The 19,601-nt window shown below is 43.2% G+C and overlaps 1 protein-coding gene across 1 annotated transcript; it reads right to left on the reverse strand.

Moving 5' to 3' along the window:
* Window positions 1–5,315: 5,315 nt before the first annotated feature.
* Window positions 5,316–19,440, reverse strand: Golt1b (golgi transport 1B). Its single transcript, XM_085687313.2, has 5 exons — window positions 19,290–19,440; window positions 14,324–14,415; window positions 12,680–12,858; window positions 9,516–9,597; window positions 5,316–7,658 (listed from the first exon to the last, which is right to left on the reverse strand). The coding sequence occupies exons 1-5, from the start codon at window positions 19,312–19,314 to the stop codon at window positions 7,620–7,622; spliced, it is 417 nt and encodes a 138-aa protein (XP_085543439.1). The 5' UTR covers window positions 19,315–19,440; the 3' UTR covers window positions 5,316–7,619.
* Between the last annotated feature and the right edge of the window lie 161 nt (window positions 19,441–19,601).

The raw sequence follows: 19,601 nt of genomic DNA on the forward strand, positions 1-19,601 counted from the left end.
CTGGGCAGGAATGGAGAGGGAGCTTCCTGCTTCCCAGAATACTCCCAGTCTATTTGCTCCACCCCTACTTCCTGTCTGGCTTTCCCACCTATACTGCCTGCCTGGCCAGTCAGCGTTTTATTAAAATATGATTGACAGAATACAGATAATTCTCCCACACCACAGTGCCACTCCCTTTGGGGCTCATTTTCTTTTAAGCTACCAGTGTCCATTGCATTATAGAATAGAACCTTCAAAAATGTGAGTCAAAAGTAAAACTTTCCACTCAGTAAGCTGTGTCATCTTCATCGTTCATTACAGTGGTAGAGAACTGACTACCACAGATAGGTAGTGTGAGGTGGCAGAAATTCATTATTTAGCTCTACAGGGTAGAAAGTCAGCATGGTTAGGTTCCAGTGAGGACTTTCTCTGCTGTGTCCTCATAAACTGGAAGAGGATAAGGACATGTATTTCATCAGTCCCATTGTGTGTGTGTGTGTGGTGTAGGATGTTCTTCTGCACTGTGAATATGTGTCGTTCTCATTGGTTAATAAATAAAGCTGCTTCAGCTTACGGCAAGGCAGGACAGAGCCAGGTGGGAAATCCAAGCAGATATACAAATAAAGAAGAGTGGAGTCTGAAAGACTCGAACCAGCTGCCAAGAAAGGAAGACATGTAAAAAAAATGAGATACAGAGAAACCTTGTCTCAAACCCCCCTCCCCCCCAAAATGAGATAACGCCACAGCCACATGGCAATACGTAGATTAACAGAAACAAAGAGGGAAAGGAATTATTTTGGCTCACAGTTCAAACACACAAACCATCACGGTGGGGAAGCCAAGGTGGTGGGAGCTGAGAGTAGCCGGACCTGTGACGTCCACAGAGATGCACAGCTGGTCTCATGATATCCGTGGGCATGAGAGCAGCTGGTCACATTTCATCCAGAGAAGCAAAGAGCAATGAACACTTCTGTTCGACTCACCTTTTTCCTTTATACACAGTCCAGGATTGGAGCCCAAGGAATGGTGCCACCCACACGGGGTTTCCCACCCTGGAAAACCTGATCAAGACAATCCCCTCCAGTGTGGCCCCATTGGATAAATCTACATTAGAGCTCCAGCATCCAAGGCATGAGGGACATCTGGGAAAAGGGACTGGACAGACTGTAGGAGCCAGAGTGCCGTGAAGTACGCTGTGAAACAGTCTCGCCAAGAAAAGACCGCACAAACAAGACTGTAACAACACAGGATGAATGGTGTACTAACACGAAAGGGGGACATTTACACGGTCCCGCCCCTAGGCAAAGGATGGCAGCTAACTAATGAGTGCTGGGAGAAGAATTAGTCCTTCCCAGGCGTGAACCTCCTTATTGGTTGTCCAAACTAGAGTGACCAGCCTGGAAACCATTTATACAACAAAACAAAAATGGACTCAGCAGATTGTATTTATATATATTTGTGATACACATACATATGTACATAGCAAACATAATCAAAGAAAAAGAGGTTATTGACTTTAGAGGGGAACATGCAAGGGATTTGAGAGAGGGCAGTTTGGAAAGGCTGGAGGGAGGAAGGTGTGGGACAAGTGATATAATTCTATTTCAATAAAAAATACTTCTTAAAAAAAGGAACAACAATAGGAAGGTAACCTCCCAGGGCATGCCAAGGGCTCTGAGCCTCATCAAGTTGACAGCTGATCATCCATCATAGCTAGTGGGACTGGCAAATAGAAGTTTATTTATATGCAGAGATTTGTGGACGGTTCCACCCATCAGAGCAGCTAGAGCTGCTGAAGCGGTGGTTGGACCCACTGCCTTAAGGGACAGATTAAATGAAGCACGATGGGCCAAGGAGCCAGCGTAGTGGGTACAGCAAAGCTTGGCAAATTTGAGGGTCTTAAAGGTGAAAAGCTGTCTTCTAACTTATACATGTATGCTGTGGCCTATGTACTCTCTCTCTCTCTCTCTCTCTCTCTCTCTCTCTCTCTCTCTCTCTCTCACACACACACACACACACACACACACTTAAAGAAATGTAATAAAACATCTTTTTTTTTTTTTAAAAAAACACATGAACGTTTTAGGAAGAAGAGCAGGAAAAGGAAATCACCAAGATCACCAAGAGAAACTCTCAGTCCGTGGAAGATTAAGTACACCCTCAGTTTATCTGGTGAATAGGTACTTCCGGTCCAAGGAAGGATAAGTACACTCTCAGTATATCTGGTGACTTGGTAAGTAGGCGTTTTACGTCAAAGCTGCCATTTTCCATCTTGTTGGACAAATGAAGGGAATGACTCTGACATGTTATCAATATCACAGTCTCATCACGGACAGCATGCCAGATGCTGCTCTGAAAGGCTGGCAGAGGGCACCATCTCCAGGAAGACACTGTTGCCAAAGACAGAGGCTCTTCTGAACCAAGAGAGGGGGCCCCACTGTTTGGTTCAAAATATGACAGGTCAGAATACTGAACTTTCTTCTGCTGACAGTATGCACAGGCAGGTTGTCAAACAGGCTCTTATGCCTTCTTTAAAGGAATATTCATTAAAGAACATTTTTGCCTTTGTCACTAACATAACTTGGATTTTGAAACTTGGCTCTAGGATGCCCAGATTCTATTTGAACTGCAATCGTCGGGCACTGTTTAAAGTGCCATCCCCTCAAGGTATATATATTTGAATTGACTGGATGCTCGGCTAAGGGTAACGTCAGTAGCAGTGCTTACACAATCGCTGAAATCAGAGCTGCCTCACAGCCTCCAGCACATGGGAAGAAGCGCTTAGAAGTTCATTTTTTTTTTTTTTTTTTTTTAGGAAGAAGGCTCCTCATCCAAGCCTAGCAGTAATTGGATTACAACCAGAACCTTACACCTCTGTCTAAATTCCAGGATTTACAGGTGTGTACCATCATGGCTAGCTAATGACTTCGTTAGACCCTGTGAAACCAGAGCTAAGACAAGGCATTACTGGCCACACTGTAACCAGGGCTGCGTACCTATTGCACTTCAGCCCCAATCTACTGCTGTTGAGAGCTGCCACTCCTATCAGCCTACCCAGCGATGAACTGGGACTCACTGGGCCCCTTTAGTCCCCTTCCCAGTGCACATGAAGAAACATCTCCTTTTTCTTCTTTCCCTAATTATCTTTTCAGTGGGGTATTGACACCAGCTGCCAGCCCTGTCTTTGGGGGCTGCCACAGCAGGGCTTTGCATTAACACTACAATCACCGCATCACACTGGAAGGCTCATGCCCAAGGGTTCCACTGCCTCTCTTAAACACTTACACCTGCCAGGGATTGAAGCACGCTGGTATTTACAGAAAATTCACGCAGGGAACAAGTTTACTTCATTACTTTCCCCTTAGAAGAGTTCTTTACCAAATCAACCCTAATTACAAAGTCCAACCCTTTATTTCACAATGGAAAGGAGGTTGACCTGAGAACCAATGATTGACGCCCATTTGGTGACATCAAGAGTGATTTCCATTGCCCTGGCATCTTGCTTTCCTAGGGAGAAAATGCTGCCCTTGGTGATCCATCCTCTCCTCCAGCAAGTTACCCTGTGTAAAGTTCAGGATGTGAAGTAGAGGTTCGCCTCATTCACTGTGGCTGAGAGACCTCTCCTTCCAAAAAACTGACTTCAACACACAAGGGAATGGAGGGGACAACACAAAGATGGATAACCGCACTTCCAATGCTTCAATATTTATGTATGAAAGGCCAGGGATGGATATACGTAAGAGACTGGAGCCTTAGGGATCACCTGCTGCCCAATCAGTGTAAAAGTAGCAAAGGATAGTAGGAGCCAAAAGACCCAGCTGTCTTGGTCCAAGCAGACAGGTAAGGAGAGACATGCTGGTGACATTTGGTGAGGTCCTCACAACTGAGTAATATCACAGGAGTACTGCAGCCAGTAACTTTCACACATCCTACTTCAGTGACCAACAGGACTCAAGTTAAAACTTCTGGCTCCAGGACAAGGTTTGGGAGATGCGCGAGATCATCATCCATCCATCCATCTGCCCATCCATCGATCATTTATCTATCAAATCACCTATCACCAATTGCTGTGGAATAATCATGTACACAGAAAATGTGTTGCTTGGCCGATAGCTAAGCAGGGTTTTCCGGGCAAGAATGTTGGGAAGAAGGTTGGAGTCATTGGACTTGCCAACAGATGCAGGAGCAAGACATGTTAGAGAACAGGTAAAAAGTCATGAGTCATGTAACATGTAGATGGACAGCTATGGGCTAATTTAAATTGCAGAAGCTAGTTACGAACAGGCCCAAGTTCTCGGCTGAGCTTTCGTAATTAATGTCTGTGTGTAATTTGGGAGCTGGCTGGCAGAACAAGGAAAGTCTGTCTACAACTAATCAATCATCTATCAGTCATGACAATGTTGCATTATTTAGTCCAGGCTGGCCATGAAGTCCTGGCAATCCTCTTATTTTAGCCTCCCAAGTGGTGAGATAGATACTTAACAGACTCAAGATGTCCAGTTACCAGTGACAATGAACTACAATTAATATTTAATATGGGACTTAGAGCAGGTTAGGGGTGCACTGGCCCTCTTTTTTCTTATAACAGAATTTATGATGAAAATACTATGGGTGAACATTCACTGCATCCAGGTCACAGGTATTCATGGGTAATGAATTCCTTTCCCCAAATAAAATATTTTGAATTCTGGAATTAAAGGCAGCAACTGCAATGGATTTCCTTCAAAAGCTCACATACACATACTGATAGAAAACCTACAGTGAGCTTGTTATAGTAACAATGACAGTTCTGACTCTTGAGGCTTACAACAAAAAGAAAGGATTGTCTCCCAACACCCATCCCCTCACCCTACAATAAACATATTTCTTGAAGAGCAAAGAAAATCACATTTTGAGGGACACTCCCCCAAATTAATGCTGATAGCATTTTTTTTTTTTGTTCTCCATATTGTGATGTCACTGGGATCAACTAGGAGACACCTGTGAACAGGCTTGTGAGGGAATCTCTTGAAGGTTTGACTGAAACAGGGAACACCTTCCAAGAATGATACAATTACCAGACCATATGGTTGCCAGGAACCAAGGCTGGATCCTCTGCAAGAGCTCCAAACCCCTGGGCCCTCTCTCCATCCACTCAATATTCTTTTATGCACATTAATAGTTTCCAAATGTGTTTTGCTAATTTAGTTGTTGTATGACTGTATTTAAGCAATTTAGAAATTAAAATGTCAAGGCCATTTGACAAACTTGCACTTAGGCCCAATTTTTTAAAGAACGTAGATTATTTTATAAAGCTATTTAAGTTTTAAAATTTCAAAGATAAACTTGACCACCAATGAATAGAAAAGTACCTTTTATTGAGGTAAGACAAGTGTATTTACAATCCGCCATTGTTAGAGTATATAATTTGACCATGAGACTTCTAAAGCAGCTGAACTCCAGAGAACTGTAAGGGAAACATTGCAGGTATGTTTCTGTTACAGAAGATACATTTGAACATGACAGAAACACTTAAGGCTGAGTACTGGAACTTTTCTACCATCTGGGGGAATAATCAAAGGTTTTTTTTTTGTCACAAAGACAGAGGCTGATTTTAGAAGGGGTGGGTGAGGGAACCCTCAACAAGAGGGCTTACAGAAGACAAAAGGCTGGTTTCTTTAAAAACAGAGCCTCTTCAAGGTTCTGACTAAGAAGTGCAGTGTTGGCAAGCAGTCCCAGGTCCACTGCAGACTGACCTGAAACTGAAAGCCATCCCAGTCCTCTGCCTTACTAAAGCCTATGAGTTTCTCACATCTTCTCAGGTTCAGTGTTTCCTGAAACCAGAATGTTGAAAGGGGATGTTTGCTGTAGTGCAAAAACCACTTTGATAGGGTCATGTCTACGTGGATTTAAATGGCAGACTCCTGTTCTAACAGAGTGACACCTAGCCACTGTAAATCACGTGGGCCAAAGCCTGTAAGTCTACAGGGCACCTCACACAAGTCAGTTCTCAAAGCATAGCATTAAATTCCAGGAAGGTGTAACTTTTTGATGAACATCAGACAACGCCAGGTCTTTTATTATCCCATGAGCTATTGAGGTAGGATTCTCCACTTATTGAGTTTTCATAGGTTACACCATAAGGTCAGATGCCAAGTACCAAACATGACAGTAATCCACAAGAATGAACCATCTCACTACAAACCAGTCCTTTCTTCTGTAGACCGGCAAGGCTGGGGATTCTCCTGGCACCAAGAAATTTAAAAACAACAAACATTATAATTGTAATGTCTTGTAGAAATGGTTTGTAAATAAATACAATTTCAATTATGATTTTCTGCATCAAAAAGCTTTGAGACTGCTAAAAATAAATAGTGCAATCATTAGTGGTAAGATAAATAGTAGTACGTCTGAGGAAGTGCTCCCATGTCCAAAAGGAAAACTACCACCCTGGGGAAGGAAGGAAACCATGGTTGCTCCTGTTGGCAGACTAGCAACAGAAGGGAATGAATGACAAGATTGCCCCAAGTCAGCATCACGCATCTGAGGAACCATGGTGAGTTTAGTTATGATGTAATAGTTTTTACATGTCACTGGGGGCATCTTCTCTCCTAACTCAAGATGGAGAACAGTGCAGGCAGCAGATGAAGTGCATGCTCATTTTTGGATGTTACAATAAAGCTGAAAATCATGTTACAATAAGAGGAAAATCATGATGAAATAAACAGCACTCTTCACAGTCACAGAACCAAGCCTTTGACATGCTACAGACTTTCAGTGCCACCACAAGGTATGAAAACCAAGGTGGGAAACTGTGGCCAAATGTCATCAGAACACAGGAGGAAGAACTACAGCATGACATGGGAGCAATCATCTGGTGTGCATCACTTAAGATCTCCAACACCCTTGGCAGAGACTACTCCACGGTCAGAATGCTGTGCTTGGCGTCTGTGTGCAGCAGATAGTACGAACACACCCAGGCCACACTCAAGAGATCTGCGCATCCAGAGTGTTGTAGAGTCAAGAAAGCACTTGGTCAGCTATGACTGAAGAAGTAACAGCTCAGAATGACCTCTGCGTATCCCAAAAAGGAGTATCTAGTTTGGATTTTTATCTGGCTCCAAAATATAAAGATTCAAAAGGATCACAAAAGTTTTATTTTCATGTTTACAAAAAAAGTGATTCACACATGAAACTGGGCTTTCCCTGGGCTGATACACGGAGACGACATAATCTAATCCAATTCAGGCATCATTATTGGCGACCCAGCACACCTAGAAATATCTGGGCCATCAAAATAGACATTATAAAAAAAAAATCAAATGCCTATCTATGTTCCTGAATCTTCTAAAAAAAAGAAAAGTAACAGACACCATGGTTCTCTATGAATGGCTGTTTCCCACGTTGCAGCAAAACTAAGAAACAGCCTTCAAGTCACTAAGCATCGTCAAGGCTTCATCCTCTCCAGCCGCGGATCTCAGATCCTGACCACAAGCCTGCTGTCACTGCTTCTTCGGCAACTGTTGAAACTTTGGAGGGTGTACGTTTTAGACTTCTGGAAGGATTTTACAAGCTAGTTTGTGAAACTTAACTTTGTGCTGGATATTCTTCAAAGGGTTTTATAAATAGTAAAGCATTTAAAGTCTTCAGTTCCCTCGCTGTTATACCATATTGTTGCTTTCTCCAACTTTATCTACAAACTGTAAGGAGAAGAAAGACAAAATTAAAGGGAGCTCAGGCATCGTATAGCACTGAATCAACACTAAATGCTGGTTAAAAACAGCCAGCTTTATAAGACTTGCGGGAAGTCAAGGCATGACTGATAGTGGTTAACTGGATCGTGTCCACCACCATCTTCTTAGGTGTGTATAAAATTGACTTTTCTAAAAGTTGCTTTTGCATGACATGTTATACACATGAATTTAAGGGTGAAACATGAAAAATGCAACACAATGGATAAAGTAATGTATAAAATGACACTGACACTGCTAGCTCAACAAAAAGAAAAGACTGAAATGCCGGCCACTCATGCATTAATGAACCCAATAAGATATTTCCACTGACCATTCCTGTGGATCTTCTGGGCCTATGTGGTCTTTGGACAAACAGATTTAACTCAATTAAGTTCAGTAATAAACAACAGCTATCAACTAAAATATGCTAAATGAGCATTCTGGACATCATACTGAAGGGGGCAAAGACACTGAGACATTCAGTGTTGTCAATATAAACTCATAATTGTCAAATATGAACTTCAAAGAACAGTCATGTAAATGGTTATTGACTTCAGTTACTCCATCCCAAATAGAAACAGTTTGTCTTTGGCATCCCAGATGGTGATGTATAGCTTACAACAGTGTATATAATCATGGCAAAGTAGGGCCCTGTCCAGTTCTAGCCAGCAAGGCCTTTGTACTCACATTTCAGATCTGTTACTTAGGTACTGACTATAGACCCCTACTGTGCTGGCTGCACAATTACACAATTACTACCAAACTCACAGCCATGGACACAATAAGCTATTACTACTACAGGTCTTAGTAAATTCAAATGCCATTCCCTATATAAACAATATTAAACTGAGCTTGGTAATAAGGATAAATGGAGCCAGGGTCCACTTCGCCCCGAGCAAGGTACCAACCTTTGAAATGATCATAAACAGGTGCCTGACAATATTTGTGGATTCACTAGAACCATAAATTTCAGTGGTTAAAAAAAAAATCAATGCAAATACACAGTCTGTGTCAGGATGCTCTGCCTCTAAGACTGAGCTGGTATGGAAAGGACTGGGCTTACAGTGGTGTTCGTTTTCCTTGAAGTATGTGTTAGCTGAGAACTTGGTCAACACTGCAGATCAATGGGATTAACTACCTTTTGTACTTTAAACTAGTTGTTTCTTTCCATATTTTAGGTTTACTTAGTTTTCAGACTAACAAGATGGCTAAAAAGAACTCATTTAGAATTGTCATGAGAAAGACCACATCTCTGGGGTCAGTTAGATATTACCCTTCATTCACCGACTTGGGAAAATGGTTGGCATTTCTATTGTGAGTGGCAGGTGTGATGCTGGACCCTGGGGAAGAATGGCTAGTAGCCATCTGTCTATCTCTGCCCTGAAGGACTCTGATCACAGCTCTGGAGCTTTCCATCTGATAATTAAATCAGGTAAATGCTACGACAGAGGTGTGTATAGGGAAGGCAGGTAAATCCTGAAAGGGTTCAGAGATCCCACAATAGCTGGAGCCTCCATGGCATGTTAGTACTGTGCATCTACAGAATGCACCCTGAATGCAGGAAGGGTTTCACTTATCAATCAGAGTAACACCAAAAATAGAAAACAATACTGAAAATAGCACGCTCAAGCAAAATGTCAGGTTTCACAGATCTACAAATGATTAGTTTCTGGTTTTCCCGGTAACCAGAATCCATGACACAATCATCTATATCATAATGACTTAATCACAGCAATGAGTCAAGCTTCAAGTAAAAAGGCATTACAATATATTTATTCAGTTGGGTGGTCTTTAAAATGTATTGCTAAACATGTGACTACTTACCGATCTGATTCCAGGTAGATTTAGGAGGGATCCAAGGACAGGCACTCTTCTGATAAAACCAACGACCACAGGAAAGAAGCCCCTGGAAGGCAGAAAACAAGGTTATTAGACTTCAGTGCTTTCTACCAGGGGAAACAGCAACTTCAGTCACCAGTTACAACAAATGCAGCCAACAATTTGATTACTGCTAAAATGGGTGCCCAGAGCACAATGGGACTTGGCTGTGTTGTGATCAGATCATGGGCTTTCTGTTCCACTGCTGACGACAGGGGTGTTGGGGAAGGGAGTAAGCAGAAGATACGAGCTGCTGAGACTGCATGCGCGAAACCATGAATCCAACACCAACAGAACACCTAGCAGAGGGTAAGTCTCTCAGCTTGCCAGTCTTTGGTGTGGATACCCGCCCACAGAAGCGAAACAGCCTCTAATTAGCTTATCTGTGGGTCAGTGAGGACACTTCTAAGCTGAACAGTTTAAGAACACACAGATAACATGTACCTGGTTCTTAAAATGCAGTTCATAGGGACGAAAGTACACGAGAGAGGTCAGGAGCTGCCAGTTTCACCTCTGAGCCCACAGGAAGGGAACTGACCCCAACCCAGAGGAACAGCTCTCACAGTCCAACTAGCACATGTTTCAGAGATATACAGCTGCTTTCTTAGTAGTATTAAGTTCAAATGGATATTTTTAAAGGTATCTTTAAAAACACAAACATGATTTCACGTGTTGCTACTGAGGGTTCCATGTATTTGGAGAAAGAACAACAAAGACCCTTAGCTCTAGATCTCAAGCCAAGACCCTCTCAGAATAAACAAAACTCAGCAGAAGCACAAGGGTTTTACCAGAAGCCTCTTTAAACAACGAAGCTGAGGTATTAGTGCAATTCACCAATACAACAATGGCAGTCCTTCTATAACGGCATCGAGGGCCAACCTGGGCCATTTAACTTCACTGCTGGAGACTGCAGCTGCCAACATCCACTCAGTGTCTCACGTTCTCAACTTTTCTTTTGTAAGATGCATTTGCCGAGAGTCGCCCTTCCTTCCTCTCCTTCCTTGGCCCAGTGATTCTTATTCTTAACTCCTCTCCGCCTTCTTTTTCCTTTTCCCCCTTCAATGGCAGCAGGTAGTGTTCAATTGCCTAACTTTATAATGGGTACCAACTCTGAGCTCTTTAACTATTTTTCCTGCCTCCAGTTGTTCTTTCTGAAATGCACCCTCAAATTTTTCTTGTATTAATGCGTTTGGGGCATGTGGCACATGCTATAACATATGTGGAGCGCAGAGCACACTTAAAGGAGTCAGTTCTCTAACTACACCATGTAGGTCCTGGAAATCCAACTCAGCTCTGTCTTCAGGCTTAGTGGCAAACACCTTTAGCCACTGGTGATCTCACTGTATATGTCATTCTGACCATAGAGCAGTCTCCCTAAAGATACCTACCTGGCTCAACTCATTTCTGGCTTAAAAATCTTTGTGTCCCTGCCTCTCTGCTGCCGACATGGCTCCTTAGTATAGCATGATTAATACAAACTCAGAGACAGATTACTAGGGTTCAACCTGAAAGTCAGGGAAGTAAAACAGCCAGTCACTGGCCCTTACCTCTATCTCGGTCTGAAATAGAAATCCTGCCTCCGGGAATCTCAGAATGAGACTGTGTGTGAGAGTTGTTTCCTCCTGTCTTATAATCCTCTCTAGGGCTGGGATTAAAGGTATGCAACACTACTGCCCGGTTTCTATGGCAAACTATTGTGGCTACTGGGATTAAAGGTGTGTGTCACCACTACCTGGTCTATAAGGCTGATCAGTGGGGCTGTTTTACTCTCTGATCTTCAGGCAAGCTTTACTTATTAAAATACAAATGAAATATCACTACACTTCCCCTTTTTGTCTAAAATAACAAAACAAAACATTTTAGTCTAAATCTGACAATAAGTAACTCATTTAGAAAGGTCTGTAGCCAAACAGTGCTGTAATTAATATAGTTTTTGTGTGATTATTCAGGTCTGGGTGACTGTGAAAACAAATGGGCAGTCTGTCTGCAGGCCCAGTCCATAGTGGACAGCGCAATCCCTGGGCTGCTGGTCCTGGGTTCTGTAAGAAGGTACATTGAGCAAGCCAAGGAAAGCAAGCTTGAAAGCAGCTCCCCTCCATGGTTTCTGCATCAGCTCCTGCTTCTAGGATCCTGCTCTGCTGTGAGTTCCTGTATTGACTTCAGTGATGAACAGCAATGCTGAAGTGTAAGCCTAATAAATAAACCCTTCCTGCTCAACTTGCTCTTTGGTCATGGTGTTTCGTCATAGCCATAGAACCCTAACTAAGACAAACTAGTACTAGAAGTGTGGTTGCTGTGACAGACCTGATCGTGTGTTTGGGAGGACTGTGAAAGGACCCAAATCCTTAGGAAGAGTTCAGATAATCATGAGTGGATCCCAGATATCAGACAGCTGGAATTCTGTTTGCTTTGCTTTGGTTATGACTATGCTAAATTTCTTTTCCTCTTGAAGAAAGAAGATATTTTACTGAAGCCCACAGCTGAAGACTTGGATTTTAAAACACTTTGTATTTTTAAAGAGATTGGCTATTTTATTTTATTTGGTTTTTCGAGACAGGGTTTCTCTGTAGCTTTAGACCCTGTCCTGGAACTAGCTTTGTAGACCATGCTGGTCTTGAAATCACAGAGACCCACTTGTCTCTGCCTCCCGAGTGCTGGGATTAAAGGTGTGCGCCACCACCGCTTGGTGAGATTGGCTATTTTAAAGGAACTTAAATTTTAAATATGTTAGAATTTATAAAGGCTGTGGGACTTTTAAAGTAATTTAGGATCTTGGGGATGAATAAAAAACAACTTAACAGTGATGAGCTTAAGTGTCAAGCTGACAAGGGGTCAGTGGTACTGGGTGGTTTTGTGTGTCAACTTGACACAAGCTAGAGTCATCAGAGGAAGGCGCACTGAAGATAGTTAACAAATACTCTATTACCTTACCCAGACAGTACTTTACATTTAGGAAACATTTTTATAGTTGGCTGACCTAAAATTAAAATACTCAGTCTAAACAGCAGTTATTCAGGAAGTGATCCTCTCATGTTAGCCCAACTACCCAGGGTTCTGCAATAGTTATCTGACACACTGGCTCAATAAAAGAGAAGAAAATAATGGCCTACCTGAACAAAAGAAAGAATCCATAAATTTCGAAGATCATGCCTATCAAAGGCCAACCAATAAGGACCACGAACACACCACCCAGGAAAAATCCAGTGGCCTTCACTTTTTGTTTCTGGAAGAAGAATCTGAATGTTCTTTCAAGACCAATTACAAAAGCCAAGCCAGCCACAAACAGAACCTAGGAGAGAAAGACAAGCAACACAAACTGGGTTAAACACCCCATAAAGTGAAGAGCAAAGCAGTCTGCTTGGCATCTGCTGTGTGCACTGCCAGAGTCCTGCGTGTACGTCCTGCAACAAAGCCAGGCGTGGGACGCACATGCTGGAAGTCTTGGCTGTCTTCACCAGCCTCACTCCTTGTCTAATCTCATGCAATGGAGAAAGATGATGAAATGGGACAAAGGGACCACCATCGGCAGCAGTTCCCCAGCTTTGCTGGATAGGAAAGGAAACAGCTTAGTCAAGCAGACAGCTGGCAAGGCCTGGAAGGCCACTTGCTTTAATCTGTCACCAAATGTAGTTCCTAATTCTGCAACAGTCACCTTAGTGTGTAGGGGTTTCTATGGGTGGGTGATTTGGGTGGGGGCTATGCAGTCAGCAGAGGAACAGTGCAAAGCCAGGGAGAAGAGCCCAGCAGCAGAAGAGACACACACATGGATAAGAAACTGTGTATGAAATACTTCCCCCCACTAGCTTTCCTCAGGAAAATTACTCTTTACCTATACACACCAGGCCTACCTGCTAAGTACCACATTCCCAGACAACAGCGCTATTAACACCACCAGATGAAAATACCAACTTTGTTATCCTTTCTCTTTTCAATGAAAGTAGGCCACAACTCCAAAATCATCTCAACATTGTTGAGTGACTTTTCCACCTTCTCACAAGAGGTGTTCCTTCCTCCTGGAACCCAACACATTGATAGGGGGTACACAGCAAACAAGCAGAGTGCATCTTTTTAGTGAAGTCAGGACACCTCAAACAAGCACTCCAAGAAATGACATTCATTTGTTCACTTGTTTACCTGCATGTGGGTGGTGCATGGAGGTTAGAGGAAAGTATCTTCAAAGAGTTCGCTCTCTTCTTTTATCATGTAGGTTCCAGGGATAGGTTGGTGGCAAGCCCTTTTACCCACTGAACCATCTCATAACAAGAGATGTACTTTAAAAAAGCTTTTAGGTTATTAAAAATTTGTTTATTCAATTTAATTACATGCACAGTGTGATTAAACTGAAAAGTTTGGTAAATTTAATAGATAAGGGGTTAGCAAGTCATCTTTCTCTCCTTTACTTTTTGAGATAGCACCTTGCTCTGTAGCACCAGGCTTTTAAACTTGTGGCAATCCTCCTGCCTTGGTTTTCTACATGCTGAGCTTACAGGTCTGGGCCACCATGCCTGGCTAGGTCTTCTGACTCCAATTCCTATTCAGGGGCAGCACTCACTTAACTTAATCCAATGTAAATCATACCACAAACACTTAAGAGTGGATGATCAAGTAGGAACCTTTTAAGTTAATCTTCTATTCACAGAGAAAGCTGATGGGGTTCACTGCTGTTGCAAACAGCGAACCTAACAGTCAAGCAAGAAGTCACTAACAGATAAAACTGTTTGATGATTTTAAAATGTACATATTTAAAAACTTACATTTCCAATAGCCAGCAGTGCTTTGTCAAAAAAGAGAATCATTCCAAAGAACAGGAAAAACACTCCAAATCCTGTTAAGCCCATGCCAATTTCTGCAACACAAAGCACATGGTTAAGGCAGGGGGAAATCAGGTCCCTGACAATCCCACAAACACAGCACAAAATCCCACAGGTCCCAATTTGTAGGTCAGCTTCTTGATGGTATCACGATGTCTAACAAAATAACATGGCATCTGATGTGGGATTCTCCTTTGTATGCTGTGAATATCATTGGTTAATAAAGAAACCTGGGCTTGAGCAGGGAATAGAGGTAGGCAGGGAAAACTAAACTGAAGGCTGGGAGAAAGGAGGTGGAGTCAGAGAGAAGTCATGGAGCTGCCACCGGAGACAGATGTGCTGAAACTTTGCTGGTAGGCCACAACCTCAATGTGATGCACAGATTAATGGAGACGGGTTAAATTAATATATGATTTAGCTAATAAGAAGCTAGAGCTAATGGGCCAAGCAGTAATTTGAATAATACAGTTTCTGTGTGATTATTTCAGTCCTGGGTGGCCGGGATGAACAAGCGGCCCGCTGCTTCAAGCACCAGCTAGATATATGGCCAAATCTAAATCAGGAACAAAATAAAATTTCCAATTCTTAAGCAGGAGAAGGAAAGACAGGTCTAGACTCAACCTTCGCGCACGCGCACACACACATATATATGTCTATAGGTTTTAACTATGTCTCCCACAAATATTATACTACCAATGTTTACATGCTTAAGACTAGAACCTGAAATTATAACCTAGCCCAGGTCTTTTACTTGTTCACAAAGACACTAAGACTTGTTAATCAACTACTAGAGACCAAGGGGTGTTGTAGGTACTAAATACAGTGGTGGACACAGTATAATCAAGGTCTACCCTGCATATAAAATGCTTTATTGACCTTACATTTTCTAGATCCAATCTTTTGTCTGAAATCACAGACACACTCTTGTTACTGCTACAAAGCAAAATCTGTCCATCACTTCTCAGTTATCCTGCTTTAGCTGTTAGAGGCTAACTGGCAACCTCCCTCCTTCCCCCTCCAGAATTGCTGTCTATTTTGTGATCTCTGACTCGTTACTTATTATTTTCCCTTCAGCTCTAAATAGCTAAATTTCAGGCAGTCACACACACACACACAAACAAAAAGCAAAATTAAGCAAAGGTCTGATGAGCCAATACTTTATAAACTTTACCTCTCTCTACATCTCCATGGCCCCATTTTTTATATAATATCTTTCATTTTGTTTCTAAAATTAGCCTCAAAGAATTTATAAGCCCATCTACCATCATTCTAGTTTAAATGTACTTCAGATGCAAATACTAAAATTCCAGGCTAATACTTTCTTGCTCAAACATTTTAGGAAAATTTACTGAAACTAGAAGCAAGTGAAATTCTACTAAGCAACAATTAATTAGGGGCAAATCAAAACAGCCAAATTATCTAAAATGTGACTAACTTCTTGTGTTCATAAATTATCTTCATAACTACACAAAATCGGAGATGTTTGTTTATAGAAGAGGAAACCAAGCCTGTAAAGTCGCTGCTGTGCAAGCATGAGGATCTGAGTTCAGATCCCAGCGGTGGGAAAGGAGACAGGAGGATTGTAAAGCTCACAGGAGGGCTAGCTAAATCAGTGAGCTCTAGGTTCAGTGAGAGACCTTGTCATACACACACACACCCCATGGAGAATGATTGCAGAAGACATCCAATGTCAATTTGGCCACAACTGTGCATGCACACACAGAGTAAAAGTGTTTCCCAAATGGTGCAATTTAAAAATCAAGAAGGAAATTAAATGGAAATACAGTTGCTATGCGCTGAGAACTTGACAGGAGTCAGGCACTGTGAGGTGTTTCCCATGGCATACATGCCATGCAACCCTTCCAGTAACACTGGAATGTAGGCACAATCACATCACTTTAGGGAGAGAGGAAGATGGGAATTTACGCTTCCCCAAATCAAACTATGGTTAAGGATTTGAACCAGGTCTAATTTAACCATTATATTTAAATATTTGTACCCACAGTTTAAAAACATATTTATTAAACTCAAGGGTACAGGACTGCACAAGTTTAATCTCAGTCTAGAACAGCCCAGTAGGTACTAAAACTATTAAGGGTTAAAGAGTGGCCAAAGCTGCCCCATGTGGCTCATCACAGTGCAGTGTCCATTCGCATGCCTAGTGATTCCTTGAAGAGAGAATCAATGGCTCAAGCTCCCCACAAGCAACTGATCACTGACTGCTGTAAGTGGGTGGGTGGACTGCAGATCTAGTCTTCTCAGTCCACTATCCTACTACAGCCCAGACCGACTGTCAGAGGGGCAGCTGCCTGTGGACTCTGCCCGATGAGCACTAGCACAATGCTGCCAGGAATACTGCACTGAATGGGTCCAGGAATACTGCACTGAACGGGTCCAGGAATACCCCACTGAATGGGTCAGAAATCCTCGCCACACCTTTTCTCATCTCCAGATCAATCCATAAGTTCTCTAAGTCAAAAGGCCTATATGATGCAACCATCTATCTGCTAGGCTCATACTTGGGAAAGCATAATATCCAATCTTCATTTTTTTCTGCCCATAAAAAGTAAATTTTGATATAAGCAATCTGAGAGGTTAAATTAGATTACATTTTATTTTTTTAAAGAAGTCTACTTTAAGAAATTTTATAAAAAAACGACCAGTTTAACTTAAGGTCAATCACAGCTGACATTTTAGTGACAGTGACATATCACAGAAACTGAGAGTGGCCCTTCTTTCCCTATCATGCCCTTTAAGAAACAGGTAACTTCAACCAGGTTCCAATCTCAGTAAGTCAAATACACAGCTACATTTGATTCAGTGTGACAAGCCGATGTAACATAGAAGCTGTTCCTATTGCAAGCCTAGGCATTTCTTTAGGCACTGCTGAACGGGGAGAGTACTGTATAGTGTCTTAAGTCAACCATGAGCTGTCACCCACCCTTCTTAGAACTGAAAGCCCTGAATCATGGTGGCATCTCTCTGGGATGACGGGTCCAATCTTGCAGGAAACACAGGTTCAATCTGAACCGAAAAAGCTCTGGTTCTCTAACCACTGGTTGTATCTCACCATCTTACCTCAGGCACTGGATAAGGGAACATAACAGAATTTCACCCTTTCAAGAAATTTGATAAAATGAGGTGGAAAGTGGCTTTTCCTTCAGACTGCAATTCCTTATTTTTGAGACTGAAGGTCTCTCTGCCTTGTGCACATGGTAATTTAAATACCACAGACTTGTATCATTCCCAGGTGTGAATATTTACATCCAGTCTCCTTAGAAGTCAGCAGTACAGTGGAAAGAACAAAGGTTTTCTGAGCCAGCAGTCTTGGGACCATGGCCTTTTCTCTCTCTCTCTCTGTGTGTGTGCGCGCACACACACACACACACACACACGCACGCACGCACGCACGCACGCACGTCTGTGTAAAACTGAATGTCTTACATGCTCCAGTTCATAAATGGTCTATGTCTGTCATTCCATGCTCATGCTATCTCAAACTCAATAAAGCCAACTGCTCTTCCAGAGGATCCGAGTTAGGTTCCCAGCACCCACACGAGGCAGCTAACAATGACTGCTTGTAACTCCAGCTCCAGGTGACCTGTCCTATGGCTGTGATCTCCTCTGGGACTCACATGCATATGCCCATACCACTACAGAGACACATTTAAAAAAAGAAAATCAAGCCACTGTTATCTATATATCTACATCTTACATTAAAATGAAAAAAATCACACAAACGTTACTAATAACAATAGGGAATAAAAGGAATAATTGTATTTTTGATTAGAATCAAAAGAAGCTGATAAGCCAAAAATGAGCAACACTACTGGTCTAGTCCAAATCAAGCACTGCGTGGGTAGGACTGGGCTGCCAAGTGTATAGGGAACCAGAGAGGATCTGTGACATTCCGGTGCACCAGGTCCGGAATTTAAATCTTCACACTCCACTTGAGAATACCTCCAAGGAAGGTTTCGTTTTATTTCAATGGGATGTTAGAATCTTGAAAATCTAAGGTGACTAGAGTAATGAGGGGTGAGGCAGAAAGAGGTCATGTTCGCCAAAAATCTTCAGAAAGAAAACAGTTTTGGTAGAAAAATAATTGAGATGACAAGAAAAGGTAGAAATATGAAAACGATGGAGCCGGTACACAGTTCAATTGGTTCACAGAACACTTGTCCAGTATGCTCTGATCTCTGGGGCCACAAAAAAGGCAAGACGGCAAAGCTCATCGGAATGATGAGATAGGTAGAAAGGGATGCTAAAATAAAACAGGCTACAAAGTATAGTACACAACAACACTTATAAGGAAATCCTTTACCTGTAAAGACTGGCAGGGTCGCTCATACTTGTAATCTCAGAACTTTAGAGGCTGAGGCAGAAGGATTACAAGTTGGAGGCCAGCTCGTACACAAAGAGCGAAAGGCCAGCCTCATTTGCATACACAGTGTGATCCTGATTCCTGACCGAGGAAACTAAAACACCGCTCCCAACAAAAGTCAACGCTCTGACTGAGTGAGCGTCAAGGGACCTTAAAATTGGCAAACTCGGTTGGAACGTAAACAGGCAGAAAACTCAAGTCCTTCCTTGCAAAGTAATTTGGGGGAAGGTTGCTAACAGCAGTATCGGGGAGGCAAATCATCACCGCTCCCTACGCCCCAAGCCACCTCAGCCTCGCAGGAGCCCGAGTGCAGGCGGGCGGTCCCCTTCCCGCCGCCCCGGAAACTTTGTCCGCTGGCGGCTCCACTCGAGCCGCAGCAGGCCGACCGTCCTCCGGTCGGGCCCCCTCTTCCCTCCCTCCCTCTGTCCCGCAGGCCGCCGCCCCACGCCGCGCTCGCTCCATTCATTGCGGGGCGGAGCAGAGGCTGCGGCGGGAGCGCGGCCGACGCAGGGCCCCGGCAGCGCTTACTCTGCGTGTCCGTAAGGGAGATCATGGCGGCGGCGGCGGCGAGGACCGCGGTGCCTCGGGGCCCACGCTGCGAAGCCTAATCCGGAGGAGAGCCACGGGGACGCCGCCCGGGCCCGAGCCGCCACGTCTTCCGGAAACACGCAGCCGCCGCCGCCGGGCCGCAAGGCCGCGCGCCATTGGCTACAGCCAGGCCAATAGTACGTGATCTTGTTGGGATGTGCGCCGGGGCTCCGCGCAACCCCGCCAATCAGAGAGGCGCTGGCTTGTGATTGGTGGAGGGGGCCGATCCGGAAGGGTGGGCGCTGCGGGCCG

Source organism: Myodes glareolus, chromosome 3 (assembly GCF_982192425.1).
Source record: "Myodes glareolus chromosome 3, mMyoGla1.1, whole genome shotgun sequence".
NCBI classification, from domain to species: domain Eukaryota; kingdom Metazoa; phylum Chordata; class Mammalia; order Rodentia; family Cricetidae; genus Myodes; species Myodes glareolus.